Below are 27,741 nucleotides of genomic sequence, written 5' to 3'. Positions count from 1 at the left end.
GAGGATAAATAATAAAAAGGAGACCTGATGACCAAATTAAAGGATTGTGCTAGAAAATGGCTGGGTGGTCATCAATCCATTTGGGGACCATATGAATGAGTTGTGGGTAATGGAATATGGGCAGAAGTGATTGTGAAGCTGCCATCATCATGTTGTCTCTTTTCTGCTCCATCCTCGTTATGCCTCTTTGGACTTAATGCTTTCACTTCTCACAACCCTCAGGATTTACTGCCATCTTCTTGTGGACTCTAAGTTTGGGTGATGGGTTGACAGTCCCTTGATGAGAACAAGACTTGGTGACCCTGAGACCCTGGGTGTTAGACTTGGCTGTCTCATGACCATTCATTTGTGCCTGGCTGCCCTGAAGGCTGGAAGGGTGAGGTCCTGGTTCCTATGAATTAAAGATGAAAAATAACCAAGAAACTAGAAACCATGTCAACTTTACTCTTTACTTAGGCCTGCAGGCAATTACTCCTGGTGATGCTAAATTTTGAATCATGTGGCCTGTAAGGAAGTATCCCTTGGGCAATAGATTTACCTATATTATGAAACGCTGCTGCATGGACCATTAAAAAAAAAACAAAATTACATGTGCCAAATGGTACAACACTGTATTATGTAAAAGTTTTAAACACTACTTAGGAGGCTTCTTGTTGAGCCAGAGAGTCAATATATTTCATGTTTTGACAAATATCACCAATGACTCTGCAAAGAATTATATCAGACTTACTCTCACAGCAGTGTATGCCAGATCCTTGTGAAGACATTGCCAATAATACTAATATAAAATAATAATGACAGCAAAAGCTCTTAAGTACTTATCATTATGTTAGGCCTAGTGCTGAGCACTTTTTAGTTATCTCCCAGGAAGTAGATAGCTTTGTCTCATTCACTGGAATTTAAAGAGTCCTGTTCTTAACTGTGTTGGAGCATTAAAATCCCCTGGGCGTCTTAGGCACAGGTACGCGGCCCCACCCAAGAGTACATGATTCAGTATGTCTGAAGTGGGGTCTTAGGGCTTGTATTTGTAACAAATTCCGAGGTAATGCTGATGTGGTCTGTGGGCTGGAAACCACGGATTAGGGAAACACTTTAAATTACTACCTTAAAGAATAATCTTCATTTTTCATTGTAAATCCTGGCTCAGAGAAGTGAAACCCTGGGGCAGGAGTACAGTGCGGAAGGTCAAGGCATGGGTCACGTGTTACAGACCTTTAAGGGCGGGGCATTGCCTGAAGGGACAAGGAAATCTGCGTGCCTTTAAAAAGAAACGAGGCCACGCCCCCTCTTTGGAACCTCAGGGTACAGTTCTCACAGAAAACAAGAAGTGAGCTCCCCAGTTCACCCGGATGCAGTCAGAAATCACGTTACCCACAAGGCAGTGCTTCGAACGTCGGCGGTGGGCGCTGAGTCAATGACGGACGGCGGAGGCGGGTGCTGCCTGCTGCAGCTTGGGCGGAGCTTCTGGCGTCGGGTCTTAGGGCGTCGTTTGGAAGTGGCCGGTATGTCCTTACGGGCCTTTCTGGCTGGAGCACTGGGCATTGGCCGCTTCTCAGAAAAAGGTCTTCAAGACCGAGCAAAGGACCGCGAGGAGAATGGGACCCACCTCTACGCTTTTGTATGAGCCGTGACCCCCTCCCTCGAGCGGGTTGTCAGCCGAGCACTCTCCGAGCTCGGCCCCAGCTTTCGGTCTCCGCAGGTCCCGGAGGCGGCTCCCGGGGCCTTGTGCGCATCCCACACCGCGGACACTCAGGTTCCAGGTGCCCCCGCCCAGGGCTGGCCTGAGGAGTCGGCTGAGCCCGCTGGACCGGCTTTTGTCGCCGCCTCTCGTCGTCGCGCTCTGCCCACTGGGCCCATGGCGGCGCCGGAGCTGGTGAGTGGAGGGTTCCGCAGGCCCATGTGCGCTGGGGTCGCTGTCAGCACCGTTCCACTCGCTGTGATATAGGGAATCCCGGGACCTTTCGCCTTTCCCTCTTAATACTCTCGGATCTGGAGGTCCAGTGAGAATGGGGTGTGGGAACGACAGTGCTAATCACTTCCAACCCAGGCTTCTGAATCCGGGCCAGGGGTTCAGATGTGGAGAGGCACCCATTTCTGGCTCTAACCTTGAGCTTGTCGATTGGCCTCCATTCCCTTGGCCTCCATTCCCTCGGGTCTAAAATTGGACTGTTAACTATTTTTCTCTTTCGGTTGAGGGAACTGGAGAGGATATGCGTGTGACGTATGTCCTTCAGTTCTCAGCAGGACCCAGAGAGCATCACTCTCGATGTGGTTTCCAGAGAGGGACTCTCCTGGTCCTGCTATTATCTTAGTCTCACACCCAGGTGGAGTCTGACCCTCAGGCCTCCCTGCCTCGGGTCTCAACCCAGCTGAAAGCTGGGAGACTGGGATGAGAGAGCCTCTAGAGCAGAGGTGAGGTGGGAGCAGCGTTTTTGGAAATGCTGCTCCTCTAATAGGAGTAGAAGTTCCCTGGACAGACCAGAAGACAAGCCAGTCACTGAATTTATCTTTGCAGATGCCATCTGGGTACTACAAGTGAAGTTGTCTTGCCATTTACGGCAGTGAACCCATTTTCCTAGCACATTTACTTATATTTGAAAAGTGAATCCATTACAGTATTCCTTAATGACAGTGCATAGGAATGTTGTGTTTCAAGGCATGTAAACACATGGACAGGCCTTAAGTTATTCTTCAGCTTGCCACCTTGTTTGCTCTCATCATAGCTCTGATCACCTTCAGAACTTCTCTTATTTCTCTTATTTACCCATTTTTCCTCACCTGACTTTCTCCCTAACTTCATTCCAGCCTTGTTCCACATCCACTCAGAGAGGTCTTCCCCAGGTGCCCCATCTAAAGCCTCCCGTATCATAAAGTCTCCCGTAATCTTTGTAGTCATGTCACTTACTTTCGGCGGTTTTTTCCGGAGCTCTTAGGGCCATATGACTTTACCTTGATCATTTATTTAGTTTCTTGTCAAGGATCTTTCCTTGACAAGAGTGTGAGTCCTGTTCTCTGCTTTATCCCCAGGCTTAGAAGAGTGCTGGGCCTGTACCAGGTGTTCAGTAAGCAGTTGATGAGTGAAAGATTCTACCTTCTGGGGCTCCCATCATACTTAAATCTAACTCCCCCACCGTGGCTGAACCAGAGGGACCTGGTTTCAAATCTTGCCCCTTCTCATTAGACATATGACTCTGGGCAGCTTGACTTTGGGTCCCCATTTGCTGTGTGTGAAATGGAGACAGTGATGGTGTTTACCCCGTGGGCTGCAGGAGGATTAATGAAATTCACAAATACACACTGAGCACTGACATGTGCTGGGCGCTGAAGTGTTTGCTTTATGAACATTTTCACTTAAATTCCCACAACAACATGGTGAAGTTGGTACTATTATTGTATTAATGTGGAAATTGAGGCTCAAAGAAATTAGCATCAAAAGGCTGGATTGAAGCCCCAGGAAGTCTAGCTGCAGACCTAGAGACTTGTAGTTGCTTTAACACAGCATCGAAAGCCCTTAGGTGCAGGCAAACAGTGCAGACCAGTGAGGCTCAGCTGCTGCTGCTGTTATCATTACTTGAATTACAGTAATGGACTCAGAGTCCACACAAGATTACCATTGTTTTGTGTCACTCTCCAGTGGATTCCCATATAGGCGGCTTTTCTCTTCCTGCACCTTTGTATTCTGTCAAAGGCACCATCTACCTCCCTCCTGAGCCCAGCACAGACCTTGGTTCTCAGGAGATACTCAGTGATTCAGGCCTTGGGTCTCTCTGGACTTTTGCCACTAACCAAGCAGTAGACTCATACAGGCACCCCACCACCTCTGTTTGACTTTCCAGGCATTGATATCATTTGAAGATGTGGCCGTAACCTTCACTGGGGAGGAATGGAGACATCTGGACCTGGCCCAGAGGACCTTATACCAGGAGGTGATGCTGGAGACTTGTGGCCTCCTGGTCTCACTGGGTAAGGCCTCACCTTTGTGGGACCCACAGCCTCTTTCATTCCACTCTCTCTCTCTAAGCATGGCTGGTTGAGAAGACCTGAGGAACCTGCCTTCCCTTCTCCCTCCAGCCCCAGCACGTTCTTATCTAGCCTCCTCTTGCTTGGTTTCCTTGTCTGCATCAAGGATTGTTGTACAACAAACATAGTTCTTCTCAACACTTTTACCCAAGTGTCCAACGTAAGCTGACCTCAATCTGACATCCTTATTCCAGATTCCCATGATCTGGAATTCAGCTTGATTGGGTCAAATGTCCTCACAGCCCAGTTAACAGGACCTGCGGTTAATGGGACGTTCTCCAAGAACATGGTGAATTAGACAGACAAGAAGCTATTTGTCATCAGTGCTACTGGTATTTTTCTAAGCAACACAATCTCAGCTAAAAGACTTCTTTGACCCCTGGTACCTGCACAGTCGTCCCTTATGTCCTAAGGCCTGTGCCTTGCTTCTCTGAGGTTATGGGAGTTAATTTTAGAGAGTACACGGAGATATTTTCAAATGGCATTGATGGGCATCTGAGAAGGCTATTTCTTTTTCCCTTCCCTTTCCTGCCTCTTGACTGTTGTTGAGAGAGTCTGGGCTTAGTGCTGAGTCTTCAGCGTTCACATGGCTGTTGGCTGATTTCCCCTTCAGCAGAAAGAACAGTCGCAGGACTCACAGACTTGAGTCGGCAGCATGAGCTTGCTGGGACCATGATTATTTTTGTTTTATCATATTTTTATAGTAACCTTCCACTTAGCCCCAGTGAACTAGTATCTTTAAAGTGCTTAGAATAGAACTGGGAACATAGCAAGTGCCACACATGCATTTGTTATAATAAATTAATAAATCCCAAGTGTTCTCCCACCTAAACCTTAAATGTCCACTTTACCCAGAAATGGTTACCTCTGACAGGGCTCTCCCAGCCTTGTGTCCACATAGTCTCTCCCAGGAGGTCAGTCATCAGTGAAGTAAATCCAGTGTTATTTTATGACAGTTGTGGTTAGTTGTTGAAAGGAGACATCTGGGGAATAGTATTCCAGGTAGAGGGACCAACACGAGCCAAGTCCCTGAGGGGTCAGGGAGCTCAGGTCCAACAGAGGCGAAGGAATATCTGGTTCTCCTGTTCCACGGCCCCATCACGGAGCTTGGTGCCAAGCGTATGGCAGACATCAGTGAACATTTGCTCAGTGACAGCTGGGTGCACTCTGGCTTGCATTACAGGATTTTCTAATCAGAGTTTCTGTGGTCCTGGTGTCTAAGTCATTGACTTCTCTCCAGAGTCCTCCTGTCCCTTAGCCTTCAAATTTGGCAAAATATATTTGGCTGCATGTACCAGAAAACCACCTCATACAGGTTTCACCCTGAAAAAAGTTTATTACTTCACCTAATGAGAAACCCTGAGGTGGTGCTGGCTCCTGGGTTGGTATCTACCAACCCAGTTGTCTCTGTTTGTCTGCTTTCTCTCCTTGGTCCAGATCATCAGGCCAGCATCCTTGAAGTGGCCACAGGATGATGCAGCAGCAAGTAAGGCAGCAGGTCCCCACATTCAGCCCTGTCTTCCCAACCTGGATTGAAGGCTTTTTCTTAAGAATGGGTAGCAATTTTAGGTCATGGCCTACCTCAGATAACTGACTATCAGTTGAGTTAGTCTAGTGTTTTTAGCCATCCTTGGGCACCAGAATCACCTGGGGAGCTTTGAAAACAACCAGAGCTCAGTTTTTATGCCCAGAGATTTGGTTTAATTTGTTCTGTGTTTAGAACCAGGCGTGTCTAAGTAGTTCTGATGCATGGGAAGGTTGAATCTTATTGATTTAATTAGGGAAAACCTTCTGGAAGGAGTCATCCCCTTTCTGGGGTTTCATGGTGGTGTGTTAAAGTATACTCCAGTATACTTGAGAGTTTTCCTTTTGTCTTTACCTGTGTACCCATGCCCCATTTATTTCTCCATGCACAGGGTATCCTGTTCCCAAACCAGAGCTGATTCACCTACTGGAGCATGGGCAAGAACTAAGGACAGTGAAGAGAGGCCTCTCCAGAAGCACCTGTACAGGTGGGTGGCATGGCAGCTGGCAGACTACCAGGGAATGACTGTGTCTGAAATTCCATGGGCAGTTTCTTTTTGCAGCCTTCCTGGGGTCTTAGGTGGTCATGGAGCACTTTGAACTGTGTTTCCTTTCCTCCGTCTTCCCAATCCCATCACACTCTTTGCCTTTACTAGGGTTGAAATGTGGTATACTGGGTAAGAGATGGGCTGTAAACTTGGCCACTTACTAGCCTAATGACCCTGGGGAAGTTGCATGATCTCCCTGTGCCTTTGACATCAACTCAAGGCTGAGTTGGTGCTGCCTGCTATAAGAGATAACTCCAAAATCTTGGTGGGTCAACTGGTTAAGACTGTTTCTCATTTGTGCCATGGTATAATGTGGGTCAGCAGGGGAGCTCTGTACCACGTATCTATTCGGGGACCCAGGTGTATTCTATTGTCAGTATGTTGCTGTAAGGTGGCCCTGGCATCATCCAGCTGGCCAAGAGGAACAGGAGAGAAGGGGAGTAGTCATATCCACTTGCATACCTAGTCACTTCCATTCACATTCCATTGACAAGAACTGGGCATTAGGCTACATGTTTTGTCATAGAAATGTGGTTTAGCTTTGTGCCCAAGGACAAAATACCAGGGATATGATGAACATATACTCAGTTTGCTAAACTTAGCCTATATTAGAAAAAGAGTAATAATAGTTTCTGCATCACTGTATTGTTTGGGAATGTAATTAGATAACTTGAAACTGCTTATTAGGACATTGCCTGACCCAAAGTTAGTGGCTTAATAAATTTACCTACTAGTAATATTCATATATTAGTACTCATAATGAATAGAGAACAATGATATCTCAAACTTCCTTCCAGATTCAGAAAAGACAGTCCTTTCTTTTTCTGCAGATTACTACCTCCAACTATACTTTGCATTCCCACTCTTTTCTACCTGCATCCAATCATTTATTTATCTATACATCCCTGCATGCATCCATCCTTCCATTTGTAAATGAGATATTCAGAAGCAGTCCCTAGCCTTGTCATCTTCTTACCCTCCTGTCTTGTAAAACCTCAAGGGGACATTTGCCTCTGTCAGCCCCACTTCAAGTGTGTGGATAGCACTGATGCAGATGCATGATCTCTCCCCTCTAGGGCTCCTTCAGGCTGCTCAGCCAGCCAGTGAGTATCTCTGGCCAGCGCCTCCTCAGCCCTGCTGAGTCTGTCTCAAGCCTTCACCCCTTCCCGCAGTTCTCCATCTTCACTTGAATGTTTCGAAGACACTTCACACCCATCATGCCTAAAAAGGACCTCATGATCTTGCCCACTCCTCTCGTCTCCCCATTTCAATTCATGGCCTTGCCATTCACTAAGTTGAGAAAGCCAAAAACAAACTTGAACAACCCCTAAACACCTCCATTTTCATCATTCCCAATATCCAGCCATCCCTGAATCTTTTTTTTTTTTTTTTTGTGGTACGCGGGCCTCTCACTGTTGCGGCCTCTCCCATTGCGGAGCACAAGCTCCGGACACGCAGGCCCAGTGGCCATGGCTCACGGGCCCAGCCGCTCCGCGGCACGTGGGATCCTCCCGGACCGGGGCACGAACCCACGTCCCCTGCATCGGCAGGCAGACTCCCAACCACTGCGCCACCAGGGAAGCCCATCCCTGAATCTTGATCATATTTCATCATACGTTTCTCCTGAATCCATCATCTCCACCAAGTCCATCAGTTCCAACACTATCACCCTAGTCCAGGCTATAATCATCTTTTGCCTGCATGATGCTAACAAATTCCTAACTGGTACCCCCATACCTGCTCTGTGCCTCTGATCAGCTTTATGTCTTACATCCACTTCCCCGTCTACTCACACCTTATTCTAAATATCACCACACCTCCCTAGCCACTGAGATCTCAGCATATGACCTAGTTCATTTTGAAAATAAAGGCCATTCACTTGTTTTCCTTGCCTTCTAACCCTTACTGATTTATTCCTGTGGCTTCCTTCTCACCTCTCAAAAGAGTTCTCATCCCCGGCCATGGCTAATTCCCCAAGCAGTGTCTAGGTCATACCTTCACCTACCTTCTCAGGTGTATTAGTTATCTATTGCTATATAGCAATATTAAAAATCACTCATTATTTAATATTAAAATATCACTCATGTATTATCTCTCATCTGTGGATCAGAAATCCAGGCACAGCTTAGCTGGGTCCTCTGCAAAGCTGCAATCGTAGGCAGCTTACAACATGTCAGCTTACTTCTTCAAATCAAGTAATGGTGTGAGAGACTCCAGCAAGAGAGATGTTACACATATACTTCATCTCTTACATCTTACATTCTGTCACCTTTGTTATATTCTATTCTTTAGAAGTAAATCAACGTCCTGCTAGGATTCAGGCAGAGGGTATCAAAACTGTGAACACCATGAGGCAGGGATTATGGGGAACCATACATGAGTCTGTCCACTACATCAGGGAATGTGCATCTTCATTTATTTCCTACCTCTGTTATATGTCCATCTTCTCTCTACTCAACATAAAAAACGTGGTCAAGTTTCTGACACTTGAGGGAAACATTAAAAAAAAAAAGTGCTCTTGGCTCTCCAGTGCCCTCCAAAAGTTGTTGACTCTGTTTCAGCTGAACTACCAAGCTTCTTTGAGGACTTTTCTCATTCTCAGAAGAGACATCTACACAGACCTCCCCTTTACTATTTTCTGTAATTTTTGTACTGAGGGGTAATTTACACATAGTGAATGTACAAATCTTAAAGTTCATCATTATGCAATTTTACATATATATAAGCCAGAGTATCCACCACACAGGTCAAGAAATATAGCATTTCCAGCACCTCTCAGGCTTTTTGTGCTTCCCTCCTTATTAATATCCCCTTCTACAAAAGTAACCAGTGTTCAGACTCTGTCACCATAGATTAGTTTTGAAGGTTTATAAATGGAACCCCACAGTACACAATATTGCTATGTCTGTCTTCTTTTGATAATCATTATGACTCTGGAATTCACCCATGTGGTTGCATATATTTGGAGTTAGTTTCTCGCTGTGCAATATCTCAGTGAATTAATAGATTATATATACCTCTTTTCCTGTTGATGGACATTTGGCTTGTTCTCCAATTTTGGAATATTATGAAGAATGCTGCTATGAATATTCTTGATCATATTTTTTGTTGGCTATAAGCATGCATTTCTGTTGGGAGTATACATATGAGTGGACTGGCTTTATCATGGTGTAGTTACATGATTAGCTTTAAAAGAAGCCATCAATCAGTTTCAAAGTGACTGCACCGTTTCACATTCCCACCAGCCATGTGTAAGAGTCCTCATTGCTTCAGATACTAGTGAGCAGGTGGTATCCGCCCCTTTACTCTTTGAATAGGGGTATTTCCCAGCACCACAGTACTAAAAATGTTCTTACAGGTTATTGTTGACATTCTGATGGACAAATGCAACAACTGTGATAATGATAGACAGTGGTCTAAAATTTACCGAACACTTGCCATGCACTGTGATGATTGATTTACATTTTCTCATGTAACCTTGTTATGAACTGAATGTCTGTGTCCTCCCAAAATTTGTATGTTGAATCCCTAACACCCCAATGTGATGAAATTAAGGTGTGGGGCCTTTGGGAGGTGATTGGGTTTAGATGAGGTCATGAGGATGGAGCACCCATGATGGGATTAGTGTTCTCATATGAAGACAAAGAGACCATGGCCTTTCCTAGGTGTGGTGTGTGGTGCTGGGGGCGGTAGGGAAGAGAAGGAGAGTTCTCTGGTGTCTTTTCTTTTTTTTTTTAATTAATTAATTTATTTATTTGGCTGCGTTGGGTCTTAGTTGCGGCTCGCGGGATCTTCGTTGCAGCATGCGGGATCTTTAGTTCCGGCGTGCAGGATCTTTAGTTCCGGTATGTGGGAATCTTTTTGTTGTGGCATGCAGAATCTTTCGTTGTGGCGTGCGGGATCTTTAGTTACAGCATGAGGGATCTTTAGTTACGGCATGAGGCATCTTTCGTTGCAGCATGCGGGATCTAGTTTCCTGACTAGGGATCGAACCCGGGCCCCCTGCATTGGGAGTGAGGAGTCTTAACCGCTGGACCACCGGGGAAGTCCCCTGGTGTATCTTCTTACAAGGATACTAATCCTCTCAGATCCCTACCCTTATGACCTCATTTAACCTTAATTACTTCTGTAAAGTCCCTATCTCCAAATACACATTGGAGGTTAGGGCTTCAACACATGAACTTTGGTGGAACACAAACATTCAGTCCATACCAAAATTTGTTTTTTGAGTAAATACAGGGCTATTCGGATATTCTGTTTTTTCTTGTATCAGTTTTGGTAATTTGAGTCTTTTAAGGAATTTGTCCACTTCATCTAATTATTCTGTCCATTAGTTTTTAAGATGGTTTCATCTCAAAATGGTAAATTTTATGTTATGTATATTTTACCACAATTTAAATTTTAGGTATGTATTGTACATATCATTTTTATAATGCCATTAAAAACTGACATTCTCAAAAAAATAAAGGTTGTTCATCGTACTTGTGTATGTTTTGCTTTTTTATTTGAATATTATAAAAAGTATCCATTTATGTTGTTGTATAGGATTTGTACTTTTCATTTAACAGTACATTACTAAGATTCATGATGCATGAAGCTATAGTTTACTCATTTTTTTCTTCTGTAGTCATTTATATAACACAATGTATTCATCCATTTTCATGGGAATTTTCTTGTTTCTAATTTTTTGTACCCACAGACAACACAGCCATGAAAATTCACATGCATGTGTTCTCACAAGTGTGTAGGAATTTCTCCTAGTAATATTCCTAGGACTAGAATTTGGGGATTATAAGTTAAGCAAAAGGAGAACTTTACTAGATGATGCCCTGTTGTTTTCTAAAATGGTTATTTATACCCACTTACACTTCACCTGCCTTATATGGACAATTCCATGGATCCATATCCTCTCTAACACTTGATAAGCTTTTTCAATCAGGTGAATATAAAATGGTCTCTCATTGTGGTCTTAATTTGCCCTTCCCTCATATCTAAGAAATTTGAGTTATCTCTTCATATGTTGATTGGCCAATATACATCTTCTGTGAAATATCAGTTCATAATACGCTCAGTTTTCATTTTGGGTGTGGAGTGTTGAAGTCCCCAGCTGTAATTGTAGTTTTGTCTATTTTTCCTTTCAACTCAGTTTTTGGTTTGTATATTTTGAGGCTCTTATATTTGGTACATACAGATTTAGGATTGTCTTCCTGGTGGATTAATCTTTTTATCATTATATAATGTCCCTCTTTGTCCCATTTTCTTTGCTCTGTAGTCTGTTACCTGATGTTAATATAGTCCTGATGTTAATACAACCATCTTTCTTTGTTTACCTTTTTAAAATTATATTTAGTTTAGTCAGATTGATTAGTCTTTTATAAAGAATGCTTCTATATGTTTATGAAATCTTCCTTTTTCCCAAGATCTAAAAGATAGTCATTTTCACTATTTATTTAAAGTTTTTAATCTTTAGCTTCTGACAGTTAAGTCTTAATCAGTCTGGAATTAATTTTTTGTTTTGTACAAGGTAGAAATACAATTTCATTTTCTTCCATTGTGGCAAATAATTTTTCTACATCCACTTATTGAATACAGTCAAGGCCCCTATATATGACCAAGTTCTGTTCCAAGAGCGTGTTTGTAAGTCCAATTTGTTTGTAAGTCCGACAAAGTTAGCCTAGGTACCCAACTAACACAATCAGCTATATAGTACTGTACTGTAATAGGTTTACAAGACTTCTCACACAAATAATACATAAAAAACAAACACAAACAAAAAATAAAACATTTTTAATCTTACAGTACAGTACCTTGAAAAGTACAGTAGTACAGTACAACAGCTGGCATACAGGGGCTGGTACTGAGTGAACAGGCAAGAAGAGTTACTGACTGGAGGAGGTGGGAGATGGTAGAGCTGAAGGATCATCAGCAATAGGAGAAGGGCAAGCTGCAGTTTCACTCACACCTGACACTGATGGCACAGGTTCTGGTTCCGTGCTGGATTCAGTTCTGTCTACCCTCTTGAAAAACATGATCCAATGATGTCTGGATAGTAGCTATTTTTTTCTTGTCATAGATGACACGGTAGCACTGGATTGCATTCTGAACGGCTGCTGCAGCCTTTGTGTATTGTTCTACGTTTGGGTCCTGTGCCTCAAAAACTAACAGTGCCTCCTCAACTAAAGAAAATCCCCTTGCCATTTCCTGCGTCATGAATCTCTTTGGTTCTTCAGTTACTTCTTCTTCCTGTTGTCTCTCTTCATTCTTTCTCTGAGCCTCCAATTCCACCCGGTCTTCATTAGTAAGCTCCATGTTCGCATCTTTGAAAGTTCACAACTTGAAGGTTCGTATGTAGGGGACTTCCTGTATCCCTTCCTTTTTCCACTGGCATCTCTGCAGCTTTTGTCATATATCAAAGTTCCATATATACATTTCTGAGCTCCCAATTCTGTCTTTTCCTTTGACAGTTTGACAGCTTATCTTATATCTATGCTACATCACACTGCCTTAGTGTATATGATTTCATCATAATCCTAATTCCTCAAAGGGCAAGTCCCCTTGCTTTATTCTTCTTCAGACATATCCTGGTCTCTCTGTTATTTTATATAAATTCCACAATCAGCTTGCCAATAACCATGAAAAACCCTACTGGGATTTATCTGAAGTTTTATTAAATTTATAGATGAATTTGAGGGAAATTGGCAACTTTATATTATTAATCTCTTTTCATACAAATCTTCATTAATGTGATATGTTTTCTGGTTTACTTCATGTAAATGTTACCTATTTTGAGTCTGTTCACCTAGTCTTTACTAGATTATTATAATAGACTCAATATGTGCACCCAGCTGCTTATCACTGCCCCTGCCCCAACTTTCACACACTCCAGAATCCTAAGAATTTCTTTCTCCTCTTTCCCTGCCTCCCTCTCCACCATCCTGTCATCCTCTTCTCTTTGCCTGGCATTCAGCATTCTCTCAAAACCCCGAAGCTTTGTACTCTCAGTCATCTGCTACAGTTTTTCTCCTAATTCCTCTGTCAGGGGATTCCTACTCATCTTTAGAAATAAGCTCATGTAGCACCTTGTCCAGGTAGCCCCCACTGACCTCTTTCTGTCTTCCATCTGGGCCAAGTTAGGTCCACCTTCCCCGTGCTCTCATAGCACTATGAGACGTTGGAACACAGTCATTATCATTACTCGGTCCACCCTCCCCCCTTCTGGAGAGTGAGGAGGAGTCTCCACTCCAGATTTTCTATTCTGCACCAGATTTGCCTCCTGAGTTACCTTGTAAAGATGTCAAGAGTCCAAGGATCAGTAAAGAAAGAAATTGCAAACCTGGGTTTAAAAGATGTGAAAATGCCATAGACAGTAGAGGCTTTATTTTCACCTTCATTCTTCCACTAAAGTGGTAATTTTTTTTTTTACACCTTTATTGGAGCGTAATTGCTTAACAATGGTGTGTTAGTTTCTGCTTTATAACAGAGTGAATCAGTTATACATATACATATGTTCCCATATCCCCTCCCTCTTGAGCCTCCCTCCCACCCTCCCTATCCCACCCCTCCAGGCGGTCACAAAGCACCGAGCTGATCTCCCTGGGCTCTGCGGCTGCTTCCCACTAGCTATCTACCTTACGTTTGGTAGCGTATATATGTCCATGCCTCTCTTTCGCTTTCTCACAGCTTACCCTTGCCCCTCCCCATATCCTCAAGTCCATTCTCTAGTAGGTCTGTGTCTTTATTCCTGTCTTACCCCTAGGTTCTTCATGACATTTTTTTTCTTCTTAAATTTCATATATATGTGTTAGCATACGGTATTTGTCTTTCTCATTCTGACGTACTTCACTCTGTATGACAGACTCTAGGTCTATCCACCTCATTACAAATAGCTCACTTTCGTTTCTTTTTTTTTTTCTTTTTTTTTTTTTTGCGGTACGAGGGCCTCTCACTGATGTGGCCTCTCCCATTGCAGAGCACAGGCTCCGGACACGCAGGCCTAGCAGCCATGGCTCACGGGCCTATCCGCTCTGCGGCATGTGGGATCTTCCCGGACCGGGGCACGAACCTGTGTCCCCTGCATTGGCAGGAGGACTCTCAACCACTGTGCCACCAGGGAAGCCCCTTCGTTTCTTTTTATGGCTGAGTAATATTCCATTGTATATTGCCACATCTTCTTTATCCATTCATCCGATGATGGACACTTAGGTTGTTTCCATCTCCGGTCTGTTGTAAATAGGGCTGCAGTGAACATTTTGCTACACGACTCTTTTTGAATTATGGTTTTCTCAGGGTATATTCCCAGTAGTGGGATTGCTGGGTCATATGGTAGTTCTATTTGTAGTTTTTTAAGGAACCTCCATACGGTTCTCCATAGTGGCTGTACCAATTCACATTCCCACCAGCAGTGCAAGAGTGTTCCCTTTTTTCCACACCCTCTCCAGCATTTATTGTTTCTAGATTTTTTGATGATGGCCATTCTGACTGGTGTGAGATGATATCTCATTGTAGTTTTGATTTGCATTTCTCTAATGATTAAAGATGTTGAGCATTCTTTCATGTGTTTGTTGGCAGTCTGTATATCTTCTGTGGAGAAATGTCTGTTTAGGTCTTCTGCCCATTTTTGGATTGGGTTGTTTGTTTTTTTGTTATTGAGCTGCATGAGCTGCTTATAAATTTTGGAGATTAATCCTTTGTCAGTTGCTTCATTTGCAAATATTTTCTCCCATTCTGAGGGTTGTCTTTTGGTCTTCTTTATGGTTTCCTTTGCTGTGCAAAAGCTTTGAAGTTTCATTAGGTCCCATGTGTTTATTTTTGTCTTTATTTCCATTTCTCTAGGAGGTGGGTCAAAAAGGATCTTGCTATGATTTATGTCATAGAGTGTTCTGCCTATGTTTTCCTCTAAGAGTTTGATAGTTTCTGGCCTTACATTTAGGTCTTTAATCCATTTTGAGCTTATTTTTGTGTATGGTGTTAGGGAGTGATCTAATCTCATACTTTTTTTTTTTTTTTTTTTTTAAATTAATTTATTATATTTATCTTTGCTGTGTTGGGTCTTCGTTTCTGTGCGAGGGCTTTCTCTAGTGTGGCAAGCGGGGGCCAATCTTCATCGCGGTGCGCGGGCCTCTCACTATTGCAGCCTCTCCCGTTGCGGAGCACAGGCTCCAGACGCGCAGGCTCAGTAGTTGTGGCTCACAGGCCTAGTCGCTCCGCGGCATGTGGGATCCTCCCAGACCAGGGCTCGAACCTGTGTCCCCTGCATTAGCAGGCAGATTCTCAACCACTGCGCCACCAGGGAAGCCCTAATCTCATACTTTTACATGTCCCTATCCAGTTTTCCCAGCACCACTTATTAAAGAGGCTGTCCTTTCTCCACTGTACATTCCTGCCTCCTTTATCAAAGATAAGGTGACCATATGTTCATGGGTTTATCTCTGTGCTTTCTATCTTGTTCCATTGATCTATATTTCTGTTTTTGTGTCAGTACCATACTGTCTTGATTACTGTAGCTTTGTAGTATAGTCTGAAGTCAGGGAGCCTGATTCCTCCAGCTCCATTTTTCTCAAGATTGCTTTGGCTATTCGGGGTCTTTTGTGTTTCCATAGAAACTGTGAAATTTTTGTTCTAGTTCTGTGAAAAATGCCAGTGGTAGTTTCATAGGGATTGCATTGAATCTGTAGATTGCTTTGGGTAGTAGAGTCATTTTCACAATGTTGATTCTTCCAATCCAAGAACATGGTATATCTCTCCATCTATTTGTATCATCTTTAATTTCTTTCATCAGGGTCTTATAATTTTCTGCATACAGGTCTTTTGTCTCCTTAGGTAGGTTTATTCCTAGATATTTTATTCTTTTTGTTGCAGTGATAAATGGGAGCGCATTCTTGATTTCACTTTCAGATTTTTCATCATTAGTATATAGAAATGCCAGAGATTTCTGTGCATTAATTTTGTATCCTGCTACTTTACCAGATTCATTGATTAGCTCCAGTAGTTTTCTGGTAGCATCTTTAGGATTCTCTATGTATAGTATCATGTCATCTGCAAACAGTGACAGCTTTACTTCTTCTTTTCTGATTTGGATTCCTTTTACTTCCTTTTCTTCTCTGATTGCTGTGGCTAAAACTTCCAAAACTATGTTGAATAAGAGTGGTGAGAGTGGGCCACCTTGTCTTGTTCCTCATCTTAGTGGAAATGGTTTCAGTTTTTCACCATTGAGGATGATGTTGGCTGTGGGTTTGTCATATATGGCCTTTATTATGTTGAGGAAAGTTCCCTCTGTGCCTACTTTCTGCAGGGTTTTTATCATAAATGGGTGTTGAATTTTGTTGAAAGCCCTCTCTGCATCTATTGAGATGATGTTATGGTTTTTCTCCTTCAATTTGTTAATATGGTGTATCACGTTGATTGATTTACGTATGTTGAAGAATCCTTGCATTCCTGGAATAAACCCCACTTGATCATGGTGTATGATCCTTTTAATGTGCTGTTGGATTCTGTTTGCTAGTATTTTGTTGAGGATTTTTGCATCTATGTTCATCAGTGATATTGGCCTGTAGTTTTCTTTCTTTGTGACATCCTTGTCTGGTTTTGGTATCAGGGTGATGGTGGCCTCATAGAATGAGTTTGGGAGTGTTCCTCCCTCTGCTATATTTTGGAAGAGTTTGAGAAGGATAGGTGTTAGCTCTTCTCTAAATGTTTGATAGAATTCACCTGTGAAGCCATCTGGTCCTGGGCTTTTGTTTGTTGGAAGATTTTTTATCACAGTTTCAATTTCAGTGCTTGTGATTGGTCTGTTCATATTTTCTATTTCTTCCTGATTCAGTCTTGGCAGGTTGTGCATTTCTAAGAATTTGTCCATTTCTTCCAGGTTGTCCATTTTATTGGCATGAGTTGCTTGTAGTAATCTCTCATGATCTTTTGTATTTCTGCAGTGTCAGTTGTTACTTCTCCTTTTTCATTTCTAATTCTATTGATTTGAGTCTTCTCCCTGTTTTTCTTGTTGAGTCTGGCTAATGGTTTATCAATTTTGTTTATCTTCTCAAAGAACCAGCTTTCAGTTTTATTGATCTTTGCTATCGTTTCCTTCAGTTCTTTTTCATTTATTTCTGATCTGATCTTTATGATTTCTTTCCTTCTGCTAACTTTGGGGTGTTTTTGTTCTTCTTTCTCTAATTGCTTTAGGTGCAAGGTCAGGTTGTTTATTCGAGATGTTTCCTGTTTCTTAAGGTGGGATTGTATTGCTATAAACTTCCCTCTTAGAACTGCTTTTGCTGCATCCCATAGATTTTGGGTCGTCGTGTCTCCATTGTCATTTGTTTCTAGGTATTTTTTTATTTCTTCTTTGATTTCTTCAGTGATCACTTCGTTATTAAGTAGTGTATTGTTTAGCCTCCATGTGTTTGTATTTTTTACAGATCTTTTCCTGTAATTGATATCTAGTCTCATAGCATTGTGGTCGGAAAAGATACTTGATACAATTTTAATTTTCTTAAATTTACCAAGGCTTGATTTGTGACCCAAGATATGATCTATCCTGGAGGATGTTCCATGAGCACTCGAGAAAAATGTGTATTCTGTTGTTTTTGGATGGAATGTTCTATAAATATCAATTAAGTCCATCTTGTTTAATGTATCATTTAAAGGTTGTGTTTCCTTATTTATTTTCATTTTGGATGATCTGTCCATTGGTGAAAGTGGGGTGTTACAGTCCCCTACTATGAATGTGTTACTGTCGATTTCCCCTTTTATGGCTGTTAGTATTTGCCTTATGTATTGAGGTGCTCCTATGTTGGGTGCATAAACATTTACAATTGTTATATCTTCTTCTTGGAGTGTCCTTCTTTGTCTCTTCTAGTAGTCTTTATTTTAGAGTCTATTTTGTCTGATACGAGAATTGCTACTCCAGCTTTCTTTTGGTTTCCATTTGCATGGAATATCTTTTTCCATCCCCTTACTTTCAGTCTGTATGTGTCTCTAGGTCTGAAGTGGGTCTCTTGTAGACAGCATATATACAGGTCTTGTTTTTGTATCCATTCAGCCAATCTGTGTCTTTTGGTGGGAGCATTTAGTCCATTTACATTTAAGGTAATTATCGATATGTATGTTCCTATTCCCATTTTCTTAATTGTTTTGGGTTCGTTATTGTAGGTCTTTTCCTTCTGTTGTGTTTCTTGCCTAGTGAAATTCCTTTAGCATTTGTTGTAAAGCTGGTTTGGTGGTGCTGAAGTCTCTCAGCTTTTGCTTGCCTGTAAACGTTTTAATTTCTCCATCAAATCTGAATGAGATCCTTGCTGGGTAGAGTAATCTTGGTTGCAGGTTTTTCTCCTTCATCACTTTGAATATGTCCTGCCAGTCCCTTCTGGCTTGCAGAGTTTCTGCTGAAAGATCAGCTGTTAACCTTATGGGGATTCCCTTGTGTGCTATTTGTTGTTTTTCCCTTGCTGCTTTTAATATGCTTTCTTTGTATTTAATTTTTGACAGTTTGATTACTATGTGTCTTGGCGTATTTCTCCTTGGATTTATCCTGTATGGGACTCTCTGTGCCTCCTGGACTTGATTAACTATTTCCTTTCCCATATTAAGGAAGTTTTCAACTATAATCTCTTCAAATATTTCCTCAGTCCCTTCCTTTTTCTCTTCTTCTTCTGGAACCCCTATAATTCGAATGTTGGTGTGTTTAATGTTGTCCCAGAGGTCTCTGAGACTGTCCTCAGTTCTTTTCATTCTTTTTTCTTTCTTCTGCTCTGCAGTAGTTATTTCCACTATTTTATCTTCCACGTCACTTATCCGTTCTTGTGCCTCAGTTATTCTGCTATTGATCCCATCTACAGTATTTTAAATTTCATTTATTTTGTTGTTCATCGTTATTTGTTTCATCTTTAGTTCTTCTAAGTCCTTGTTAACTGTTTCTTGCATTTTGTCTATTCTATTTCCAAGATTTTGGATCATCTTTACTGTCATTATTCTGAATTCTTTTTCAGGTAGACTGCCTATTTTCTCTTCATTTGTTAGGTCTGGTGGGTTTTTATCTTGCTCCTTCACCTGCTGTGTGTTTTTCTGTCTTCTCATTTTGCTTATCTTACTGTGTTTGGGGCCTCCTTTTTGCAGGCTGCAGGTTCATAGTTCCCGTTGTTTTTGGTGTCTGTCCCCAGTGGCTAAAGTTGTTTCAGTGGGTTGTGTAGGCTTCCTGGTGGAGGGGACTAGTGCCTGTATTCTGGTGGATGAGGCTGGATCTTGTCTTTCTGGTGGGCAGGTCCACGTCTGGTGGTGTGTTCTGAGGTGTCTGTGGACTTTTTATGATTTTAGGCAGCCTCTCTGCTAATGGGTGGCGTTGTGTTCCTGTCTTTCTAGTTGTTTGGCATAGGGTGTCCAGCACTGTAGCTTGCTGGTCGTTGAGTGAAGCTGGGTGCTGGTGTTGAGATGGAGATCTCTGGAAGATTTTTGCTGTTTGATATTATGTGGAGCTGGGAGGTCTCTTGTGGACCAGTGTCCTGAAGTTGGCTCTCCCACCTCAGAGGCACAGCACTGACTCCTGGCTGCAGCACCAAGAACCTTTCATCCACACAGCTCCTCAATTTGGGATGATTCGTTGTCTATTTATGTATTCCACAGATGCAGGGTACATCAAGTTGATTGTGGAGCTTTAATCCACTGCTTCTTAAAGTGGTAATTTATTTTGTTCTGTGTTGACATCACTAATAGGCACCTTTCTTATATTGGATTTCCTTCAGGTGAAAAAGCAAAACCTGAGATCACAGAGCTTACTGCTTCTCAGCTGGTCCTCACTGAGGGAGCCTCTTTTGAGGAACGAGTGACACATGGAGCCTCAAGGCATTCCAAGCTGGAGCAAGCAAGGGATCAGGAAAAACTGTCAGAAATGCAGGAAGGGAACTTGAGGCCAGGAAGAGACATCCACAAGGAGACATGCCCTAGGAAGTTGAGCCATAAACATGATGACTTTGAGAGAGATGACAGTCTTTATTTAAGGGTTTTACAGGAGCGAGTCACTACACGAGATGCTCTGCATGAACGTGACTCCCAAGAACGAGGAGGAGACCCTGTTATTGATGCAAAGAATAATCTCTACAAATGCAAGGAATGTGGAAAAGGTTTTAGCAAGAATTGGGCCCTTGTTCGGCATCAACAGATTCATGCTGGAGTGAAGCCTTATGAATGCAGTGAATGTGGGAAAGCCTGTCGTTATATGGCAGACTTCATTCGACATATGAGGTTTCATACTGGGGAAAAGCCATACAAGTGTATTGAGTGTGGGAAGGCCTTCAAACGCAGGTCTCACCTCACAGAGCACCAGCGTATTCACACTGGAGACAAGCCCTATGAGTGCAAAGAATGTGGTAAAGCTTTCACCCACCGCTCCTCTTTCATCCAGCATAACATGACTCACACTAGAGAAAAGCCCTTTTTGTGCAAGGAATGTGGGAAAGCTTTTTACTACAGCTCTTCCTTTGCTCAACACATGAGGATTCACACTGGAAAGAAACTTTACAAGTGCAGTGAATGTGGAAAGGCCTTTACTCACCGCTCCACTTTTATCCAGCATAATATGACCCACACAGGAGAAAAACCCTTTTTGTGCAAAGAATGTGGAAAAGCTTTCTGCCTGAACTCATCCTTCACTCAACACATGAGGATTCACACTGGAGAGAAACCCTATGAGTGCAGCGAATGTGGAAGGGCCTTTACTCACCGCTCCACTTTCATTCGGCATAAGAGGACCCATACTGGAGAGAAGCCCTTTGAGTGCAAAGAATGTGGGAAAGCCTTTTGTGACAGCTCTTCCTTAATTCAACACATGAGGATTCACACTGGTGAGAGGCCCTACGAGTGCAGTGAATGTGGAAAGGCCTTTACACACCATTCTGTTTTTATCCGACATAATAGGACCCATAGTGGAGAAAAACCCTTGGAATGTAAAGAGTGTGCAAAAGCCTTTTACTACAGCTCTTCCTTTACTCGCCACATGAGGATTCACACTGGAGAGAAGCCTTATGTATGCAGAGAATGTGGAAAGGCCTTTACTCAACCCGCAAATTTTGTTCGGCATAATAGGATCCACACTGGAGAAAAACCCTATGAGTGCAAAGAATGTGAAAAGGCCTTTTGTGACAACTTTGCCTTAACTCAACACATGAGAACTCACACTGGAGAGAAGCCCTTTGAATGTGGTGAATGCGGGAAGGCCTTCAGCCATAGTTCATCCTTCATTCACCATCGAAAGATTCACACCAGAGTTTAAAAGATGTAACAAGGCCTTTTGCAAATGTGTTCACTCAGTCAATTTTAGTGAACTCATACTGGTGAAATACCTTTCCTTTTGAGTATAACTATTCAGGGAAGTCTTTTGGCCAGAGAAATATCTTACTCAGTATCTGAAGAGAAATATCATAATTGTCATCTCTGTGAAAGCTTTTTGTGGCAGGTTATCTAAAGGGTCATACTAGAAATTGACCCAGCCTGCAGCTCTACACTGCACCTGAGAATCATCCACAAGAGAGACTCAGTAGTTGTCATGCATCTGGGGAAAATGTCAGCAACAGTTCTTCTTATGTTTATACTATAAATCCATCTCAAGAGTATTTTAAAAGAACAAAGAGATGTAGAAGAGGAAGGAAAGGGAAATGCATGTGTGGCTGCTTTCTGATTTCCCTGCCAAGCTATGACAATTTGTCATTTGTGTGTGTGTGCATGCAGAGGGGATGAAGGGGGAGAGATCAAAAGGCCTCATCACCTTTATGTGTTTTCTTATATATCCATAGTCAGGAGAATTGGACCATTGGGGCGGCTCTGCTAACATTTATTAAAAGTTCTTTGTTACAAAACACTGTCATGTCTACCCTTGAATATAAGGACTGAGTCATGAAATACATATACATACACACCTACATATGCAGTCAGTTCTTCTAATTCATGGTAGTTATATTCTATAAATTCACCACAGACACTGAACTAGTGAATACTGAACCATTGCTCCTAGTGGCAATACAGGTTTAGGTTCCTGTGAGTCTCTGTTCACATTTTTAGCAACCAATCAATACATAATCTTTTTATTTATTTATTTTTTAATTTTTTTTTTGGCTGCATTGGGTCTTCGTTGCTGTGCATGGGCTTTCTCTAGTTGCAGCAAGCAGGGGCTACTCTTCGTTGCAGTGCATGGGCTTCTCATTGCGGTGGCTTCTCTTGTTGAGGAGCACAGGCTCTAGGCATGCAGGCTTCAGTAGTTGTGGCATGCGGTCTCAGTAGTTGTGGCTCGCGGGCTCTAGAGTGCAGGCTCAGTAGTTGTGGCACACAGGCTTAGTTGCTCTGCGGCATGTGGGATCTTCCCGGAGCAGGGATTGAACCCATGTCCCCTGCATTGGCAGCGGATTCTTAACCACTGCGCCACCAGGGAAGTCCCAATACATAATCTTATATGGAATTTTTTTCTGTTTTTAAAGACACCTTATTTAATAAATATTTCTTATAAGTTACATCCAATATTTCATTATAATAAATATTTTAATTATATCATTTTTGTGTATTCTATTATTGTACTGCTTTAACTTTCAATCATACACACAAACAATACACATATGCAGTACTCATATAAAATAAACATGTAAACACTATACACTGCTCTATAGTACAGTCATGCAAAGAAAGTCCTAGAAAAAATAAAAAATTAACCAAAATTAAAAACATTAACTAAAACTCTGATTTTGATAGAACTGCAGGATGTGTGATGGGGCAGTGCACTGAGTGGATTAATCTCCTGACCTTGGCTTGACCCAGGAAAACCGAAGGAGAGGTTCTTGCCTTGTTTTACCATTTCTTCCAGGTCTTTGTTGGTGGGTTCCACTTCTTTCTCTGCCAAAATTTCTTCCACGTCTTCCGTCATGTCACTGAAGCCTTTTTTACTTATATGCCATGTGATATGCATTATGTGTTTGACACTGTCCTTTATATTTTCTGTAACACCTTCAAAGCCTTTGAAATTTTTCAGGCAGTCTGGCCAAGCATTTTCTTAACAGTTAATGATAGTAGTATGCTTGTTATTATCCCAGGCTGTGCCAACACAATAAGTGCATATAGTGACAGACATCCAGTAGTCCATCATGGTGGTTTCTTTTATTTATTTATTTAGGCCACACCATGCACCACGTGGGATCTTTGTTCCCTGACCAGGGATTGAGCCCGCACCCCCTGCAGTGGAAACAGAGTCTTAACCACTGGACTTCCAGGGAAGTCCCATGGTGGTTTCTTTGTTGGTGTTGAGAACTTTGCTAAAAAGCTCCCTCATGTTGTGCTTTTATTATGTCCTGATTAAAAGGTTGGATAACATGTAGTATTTAGGGGTATGAATAGATCATTTAGGTTGGAGTGGGTATTTTCAATGCTGTCTTGTACGGTTTGTTTGTTTTTTTTAAATCGGTCATCTCATGAATCCACAGCTTTTGCCACTTTTCCATCTTTTTCTTAGATTCATTACACTACTATAGATGTTACTTTTGTTGCAGGAAGGGGGATCCCTTCCAGGGCCCGAGAGTGGGCTCTTGTCTAACACTCAGAAATGCGTTGTCTGAGGAGACACACATGCTGACAAAGCAAGAGACTTTATTGGGGAGGGGTTCCCTGTGTGGAGAGCAACAGGGTAAGGGAAACCAGGTGAACTGCTCTGCCGTGTGGCTTGCAATCTCGGGTTTTATGGAAATGGGGTTAGTTTCTGGGTTGTCTCTGGCCGGTCATTCTGATTCAGGGTCCTTCCTGTTGGCGCACACATTGCTCAGCCAAGATGGATTCCAGTGAGAAGGATTCTGGGAGGTTGGAAGGACCTATGGACTGGTGTCTCCTCTCTCCTTTTGACCTTTCCCGAATTCTTCCAGTTGTTGGTAGCTTGTTAGTTCTGCGTTCCTTACCAGGACCTCCTGTTGTAACTCGTACAAGTGGCTACTATCTTGCCTGACCAGGGCAATCAGTTTCAGTCAGTGTTTCCCCTGACACTTTTAACATTTCTGGAGTGGCCACATGTAGAGACTGGTGAATTTCCTCTTCCTAGTTTTGGATGTGCCGTATTGTTGATTCATTAACATTGAACTCACAGCCAATAGCTGCATAAGTCTGAATGCATAAGTCTGCATAAGTCTGATGACTGAATGAAGCTTATCTAACACATGTATTTTCTCTATCATAGCCTTCTTGCACTTACAAACACTAGACAGCACTTCAACACTGTGCTCGGGGGCCATTTTCAACAGCAAAATCACCCAAAAACACAAAAATACAAAAAGTGTGGCACTAAAGAGATTGTGAAAAGGACACTTTATAATATGAAAGCTGACACCAGCGGGCAGAGTGACACCGTGTTTGACCTTAGCTGGTAACATGCATGATGGGCAACTCAAATTTTTTATCACTCTGCACATGTCTGCAAATGACTGCAAAAATGCTATGAGTGTTGATTTGGGAGTTACAAATAAAGTTCAGTGAATAGGTGAATTCGCAAATAATGAGGATTGCTTATTAGAGATCACTGATGAATTTTGTTATATTTGTTTTTTTCTCTTGGCTTTATTTGGAATAGTTTCTACTGCTACATCTTCCAGTTTCCTAATCTTTTCTTCTGCTATGTCCACTCTCCCCTTCATCCCATCCAATGTATTTCATATCATAATTTATAGTTTTTATCTCTTTTAGCTGGATTAGGGTCTTATGTCTTTCATGTCTCTACTTCATATGTTCATTCTTTCTTCTAGCTTCTTGGACATATGGAATAAATTTTTCTGTTTTAATGTCTTCTACTTTTACTATCTGTCATTCTGCACCTGTTTATTTTATTGAAATATAGTTGATTTACAATGTTAATTTCTGCTGTACAGCAAAGTGATTCAGTAATACATATATATATTCTTCATATTCTTTTCCATTATGGTTTATCACAGGATATGAATATAGTTCCCTGTGCTATATAGTAGGACCTTGCTGTTTATCCATCCTATATATACTACTTTGCATCTGCTAATCCCAAACTTCCAATCCTTCCCTCCTCCGCACACACACCCCTTTCCCTTGGCAACCATAAGTCTGTTCTCTATGTCTCTGACTCTTTCTGTTTTGTAGGTATGTTCATTTGTGTCGTATTTTAGATGCCACATATAAGTGGTATCATATGATATTTGTCTTTCTCACTTACTTCACTTAGTATGATAATCTCTAGGTTCGTCCATGTTGCTGCAAATGGCATTATTTCATTCTTTTTTTATGGCTGAGTAATATTCCATTGTGTGTGTGTGTGTATGTGTGTGTGTGTGTGTGTGTGTGTATATATATATATATATATATATATATATATATATATATATGTATACCCCACATCTTTATCCATTCATCAGTTGATGGACACTTAGGTTGTTTCCATGTCTGGGCTATCGTAAATAGTGCTGCTATGAACATAGGGGTGCATGCATCTTTTCAAATTATAGTTTTGTCTGGGAATATGCCCAGGATTGGGATTGTTGTATCATATGGTAGCTCTATTTCGAGTTTTTTGAGGAACCTCCATACTGTTTTCCATAGTGACTGCACCAATTTATATTCCCACCAACAGTGTAAGATTGTTCCCTTTTCTCCACACCCTCTCCAGCATTTATTATTTGTAGACTTTTTAATGATGACCATTCTGACCAGTGTGAGGTGGTACCTCATTGTACTTTTGATTTGCATTTCTCTAATAGTGATGATGAGCATGTTTTCATGTTCTGTGCCTGTTTTAAGTGATTGATTTTTCTTCTCATTTTGGGTTATATTTTCCTGCTCCTGTGTATCACTGTTTATTTTTGATTGGATGTCAGACATTGTGATTTGGGAATATTTTTGTATTTCTGTAAATATTCTAGTAGGGAGACTGGCATTCTTGCAAAAAAAAATTACATAAACAAATGTAAACTGACAACTCTGACAATGCTTGTGAAAGGTGGAGTCCTCAGAAGGACCATCAAGACCTCTCTCAATTCTCTGCATTTAGGCACCTGTGGGTCTGCCCTCATATATGTCTCCTAGGGGCTCAAGTGATCACTGTGATCAGCTTTTATGTTTTAATAAAATGAACCTTATCAAGGCTACACTATTTGTACAGTTACAAATAGTAATCTATCCATGTTTCTTCTGTTTGCATTGGTCTGATATATGGAAGCATAACTGGATTGCTTGTAGGACCAAGCCCCTCAGTTCTGTCTTTATTTAATCAGATACTACCTGGGAGTCTACATGGGGCCTAGAGGTGTAGGTTAAGGCTCCCCAAAGGGTTTGTTTTTTAAAAAAATATGAATCAGTTCCCACCATGGAGAATCTGTGCAGTTTTACACTGTCTCTGAGCCTGGGCTTCTTTGGAGAAACTGGAAGACCTTGCAGTAGAAGCTGGATGCCTGCAACAGTAACTCCTGGAGGTGGGATCCACTCTTCAGTGTACCATAGCCATGTCCAGCACTTGTTCCCTTATTAATGACCCAGTCTGTCCCTGGTGCATGAGGAGGGTGCCCCTTTGTTTCCACGTTCCCCTTTGTTCTTAGGATGAAATCCAGACCTCTGTTAGGTCAGCAAAGATACCTTATGCTTCAATCCCTCCCTGCTCTGTTTTGATGAATATACTCCCAGCCACCCCAAACTACCTCTACTCAACAGACCTTTTTTCTCTCCCTAAAGCCCAGTCTATCCAGTTATCAGATGCTCAGATGTTCCTCTCTGCCAGGAACAATCTCCTGAGAATTCGCTTTTCTCCCAGGTTTCCAGGTGATGCTGATGTTGCTGGTCCAGGGGCCACATGTTGTAAACTACCGATTCATTCAATTATTTAAAAATTCACATATTATCCTAACATTTCCTGTGTCCTTGTTTTGGGCCTTATTTTTACTGCCTCAATTCTCACATGATTTACAACTAGGAAATGGGTTGTTATCTTCCATATCAATTACAAAATTTAAATCATTGTATAATATAGCAAACTAAGGTCATCAACAGATGGTTGCAGACTTGGTTGTTTTCTCACATAAATACTAATTATTAATGAGTAATCCTGTATGAGACTATTATTCTTACAAAAATAATTTTAAAGAAGAAATAAAACTATAAACAATTAAGCAATGTCATTACATATTGGAACCTGCCACCCTTTTAGAAAGTCAGGTTTTTCTCAGTGTAATTGGTGAGCGCTTACAAACTTTGTTCTGTCTCTTTCTTTACATGTTCAGTCTTGGTGTGTAATTTCCATTAACTTGTCTACTAGTGAGTCCTAATAGAGATAGGTTAGCTCAGTTACAAAAGTATCTCTTCTGGAGATAAAAGCTAGCAGGTATGGTTTGTGGCACTCTGAAAATTACCCTGAAATATATATGATTTCATATGGGATTTAGATAATTTGCTTGGGCTTCTTCTCCCTTTTGCCATACTTCTGCTAGAATCTAAGATGTAGCATCTAATTTCCCAAGAATAAAGAAGGCTAGCTGTGTATTGTGTATTGGGATTTTTTTCCTTTCATTTTTTATTGCAAGATATATAATATAAATTTTTACCATTTTAACCATTTTTAAGTGTACAATTTAATAGTATTAATAAGTATTGATACATTCATAATGTTGTGCATCCACCAGCACTATCCATTTAC

At 41.6% G+C, this 27,741-nt stretch overlaps 1 protein-coding gene across 1 annotated transcript; it reads left to right on the top strand.

Moving 5' to 3' along the window:
- The first annotated feature begins 1,406 nt into the window (after positions 1–1,406).
- On the top strand, positions 1,407–24,901 carry ZNF599 (zinc finger protein 599). The gene is made up of 4 exons (XM_081217276.1): positions 1,407–1,873; positions 3,837–3,963; positions 5,937–6,032; positions 19,820–24,901. Exons 1-4 carry the CDS (start codon positions 1,856–1,858, stop codon positions 21,343–21,345), a joined length of 1,767 nt encoding a protein of 588 aa, XP_081073402.1. The 5' UTR covers positions 1,407–1,855; the 3' UTR covers positions 21,346–24,901.
- Positions 24,902–27,741: the final 2,840 nt, after the last annotated feature.

This window comes from Mesoplodon bidens (genome assembly GCF_964165515.1).
Source record: "Mesoplodon bidens genome assembly, chromosome: 18".
NCBI classification, from domain to species: domain Eukaryota; kingdom Metazoa; phylum Chordata; class Mammalia; order Artiodactyla; family Ziphiidae; genus Mesoplodon; species Mesoplodon bidens.
This window is presented reverse-complemented; position numbering and strand designations above follow the sequence as displayed.

Excerpts from the sequence above, each read along its gene's own strand:
- ZNF599 (XM_081217276.1), top strand. Across the intron at positions 3,964-5,936 it reads TGGCCTCCTGGTCTCACTGG|GGTATCCTGTTCCCAAACCA; the intron begins GTAAGGCCTCAC and ends CTCCATGCACAG. Across the intron at positions 6,033-19,819 it reads CTCCAGAAGCACCTGTACAG|GTGAAAAAGCAAAACCTGAG; the intron begins GTGGGTGGCATG and ends GATTTCCTTCAG.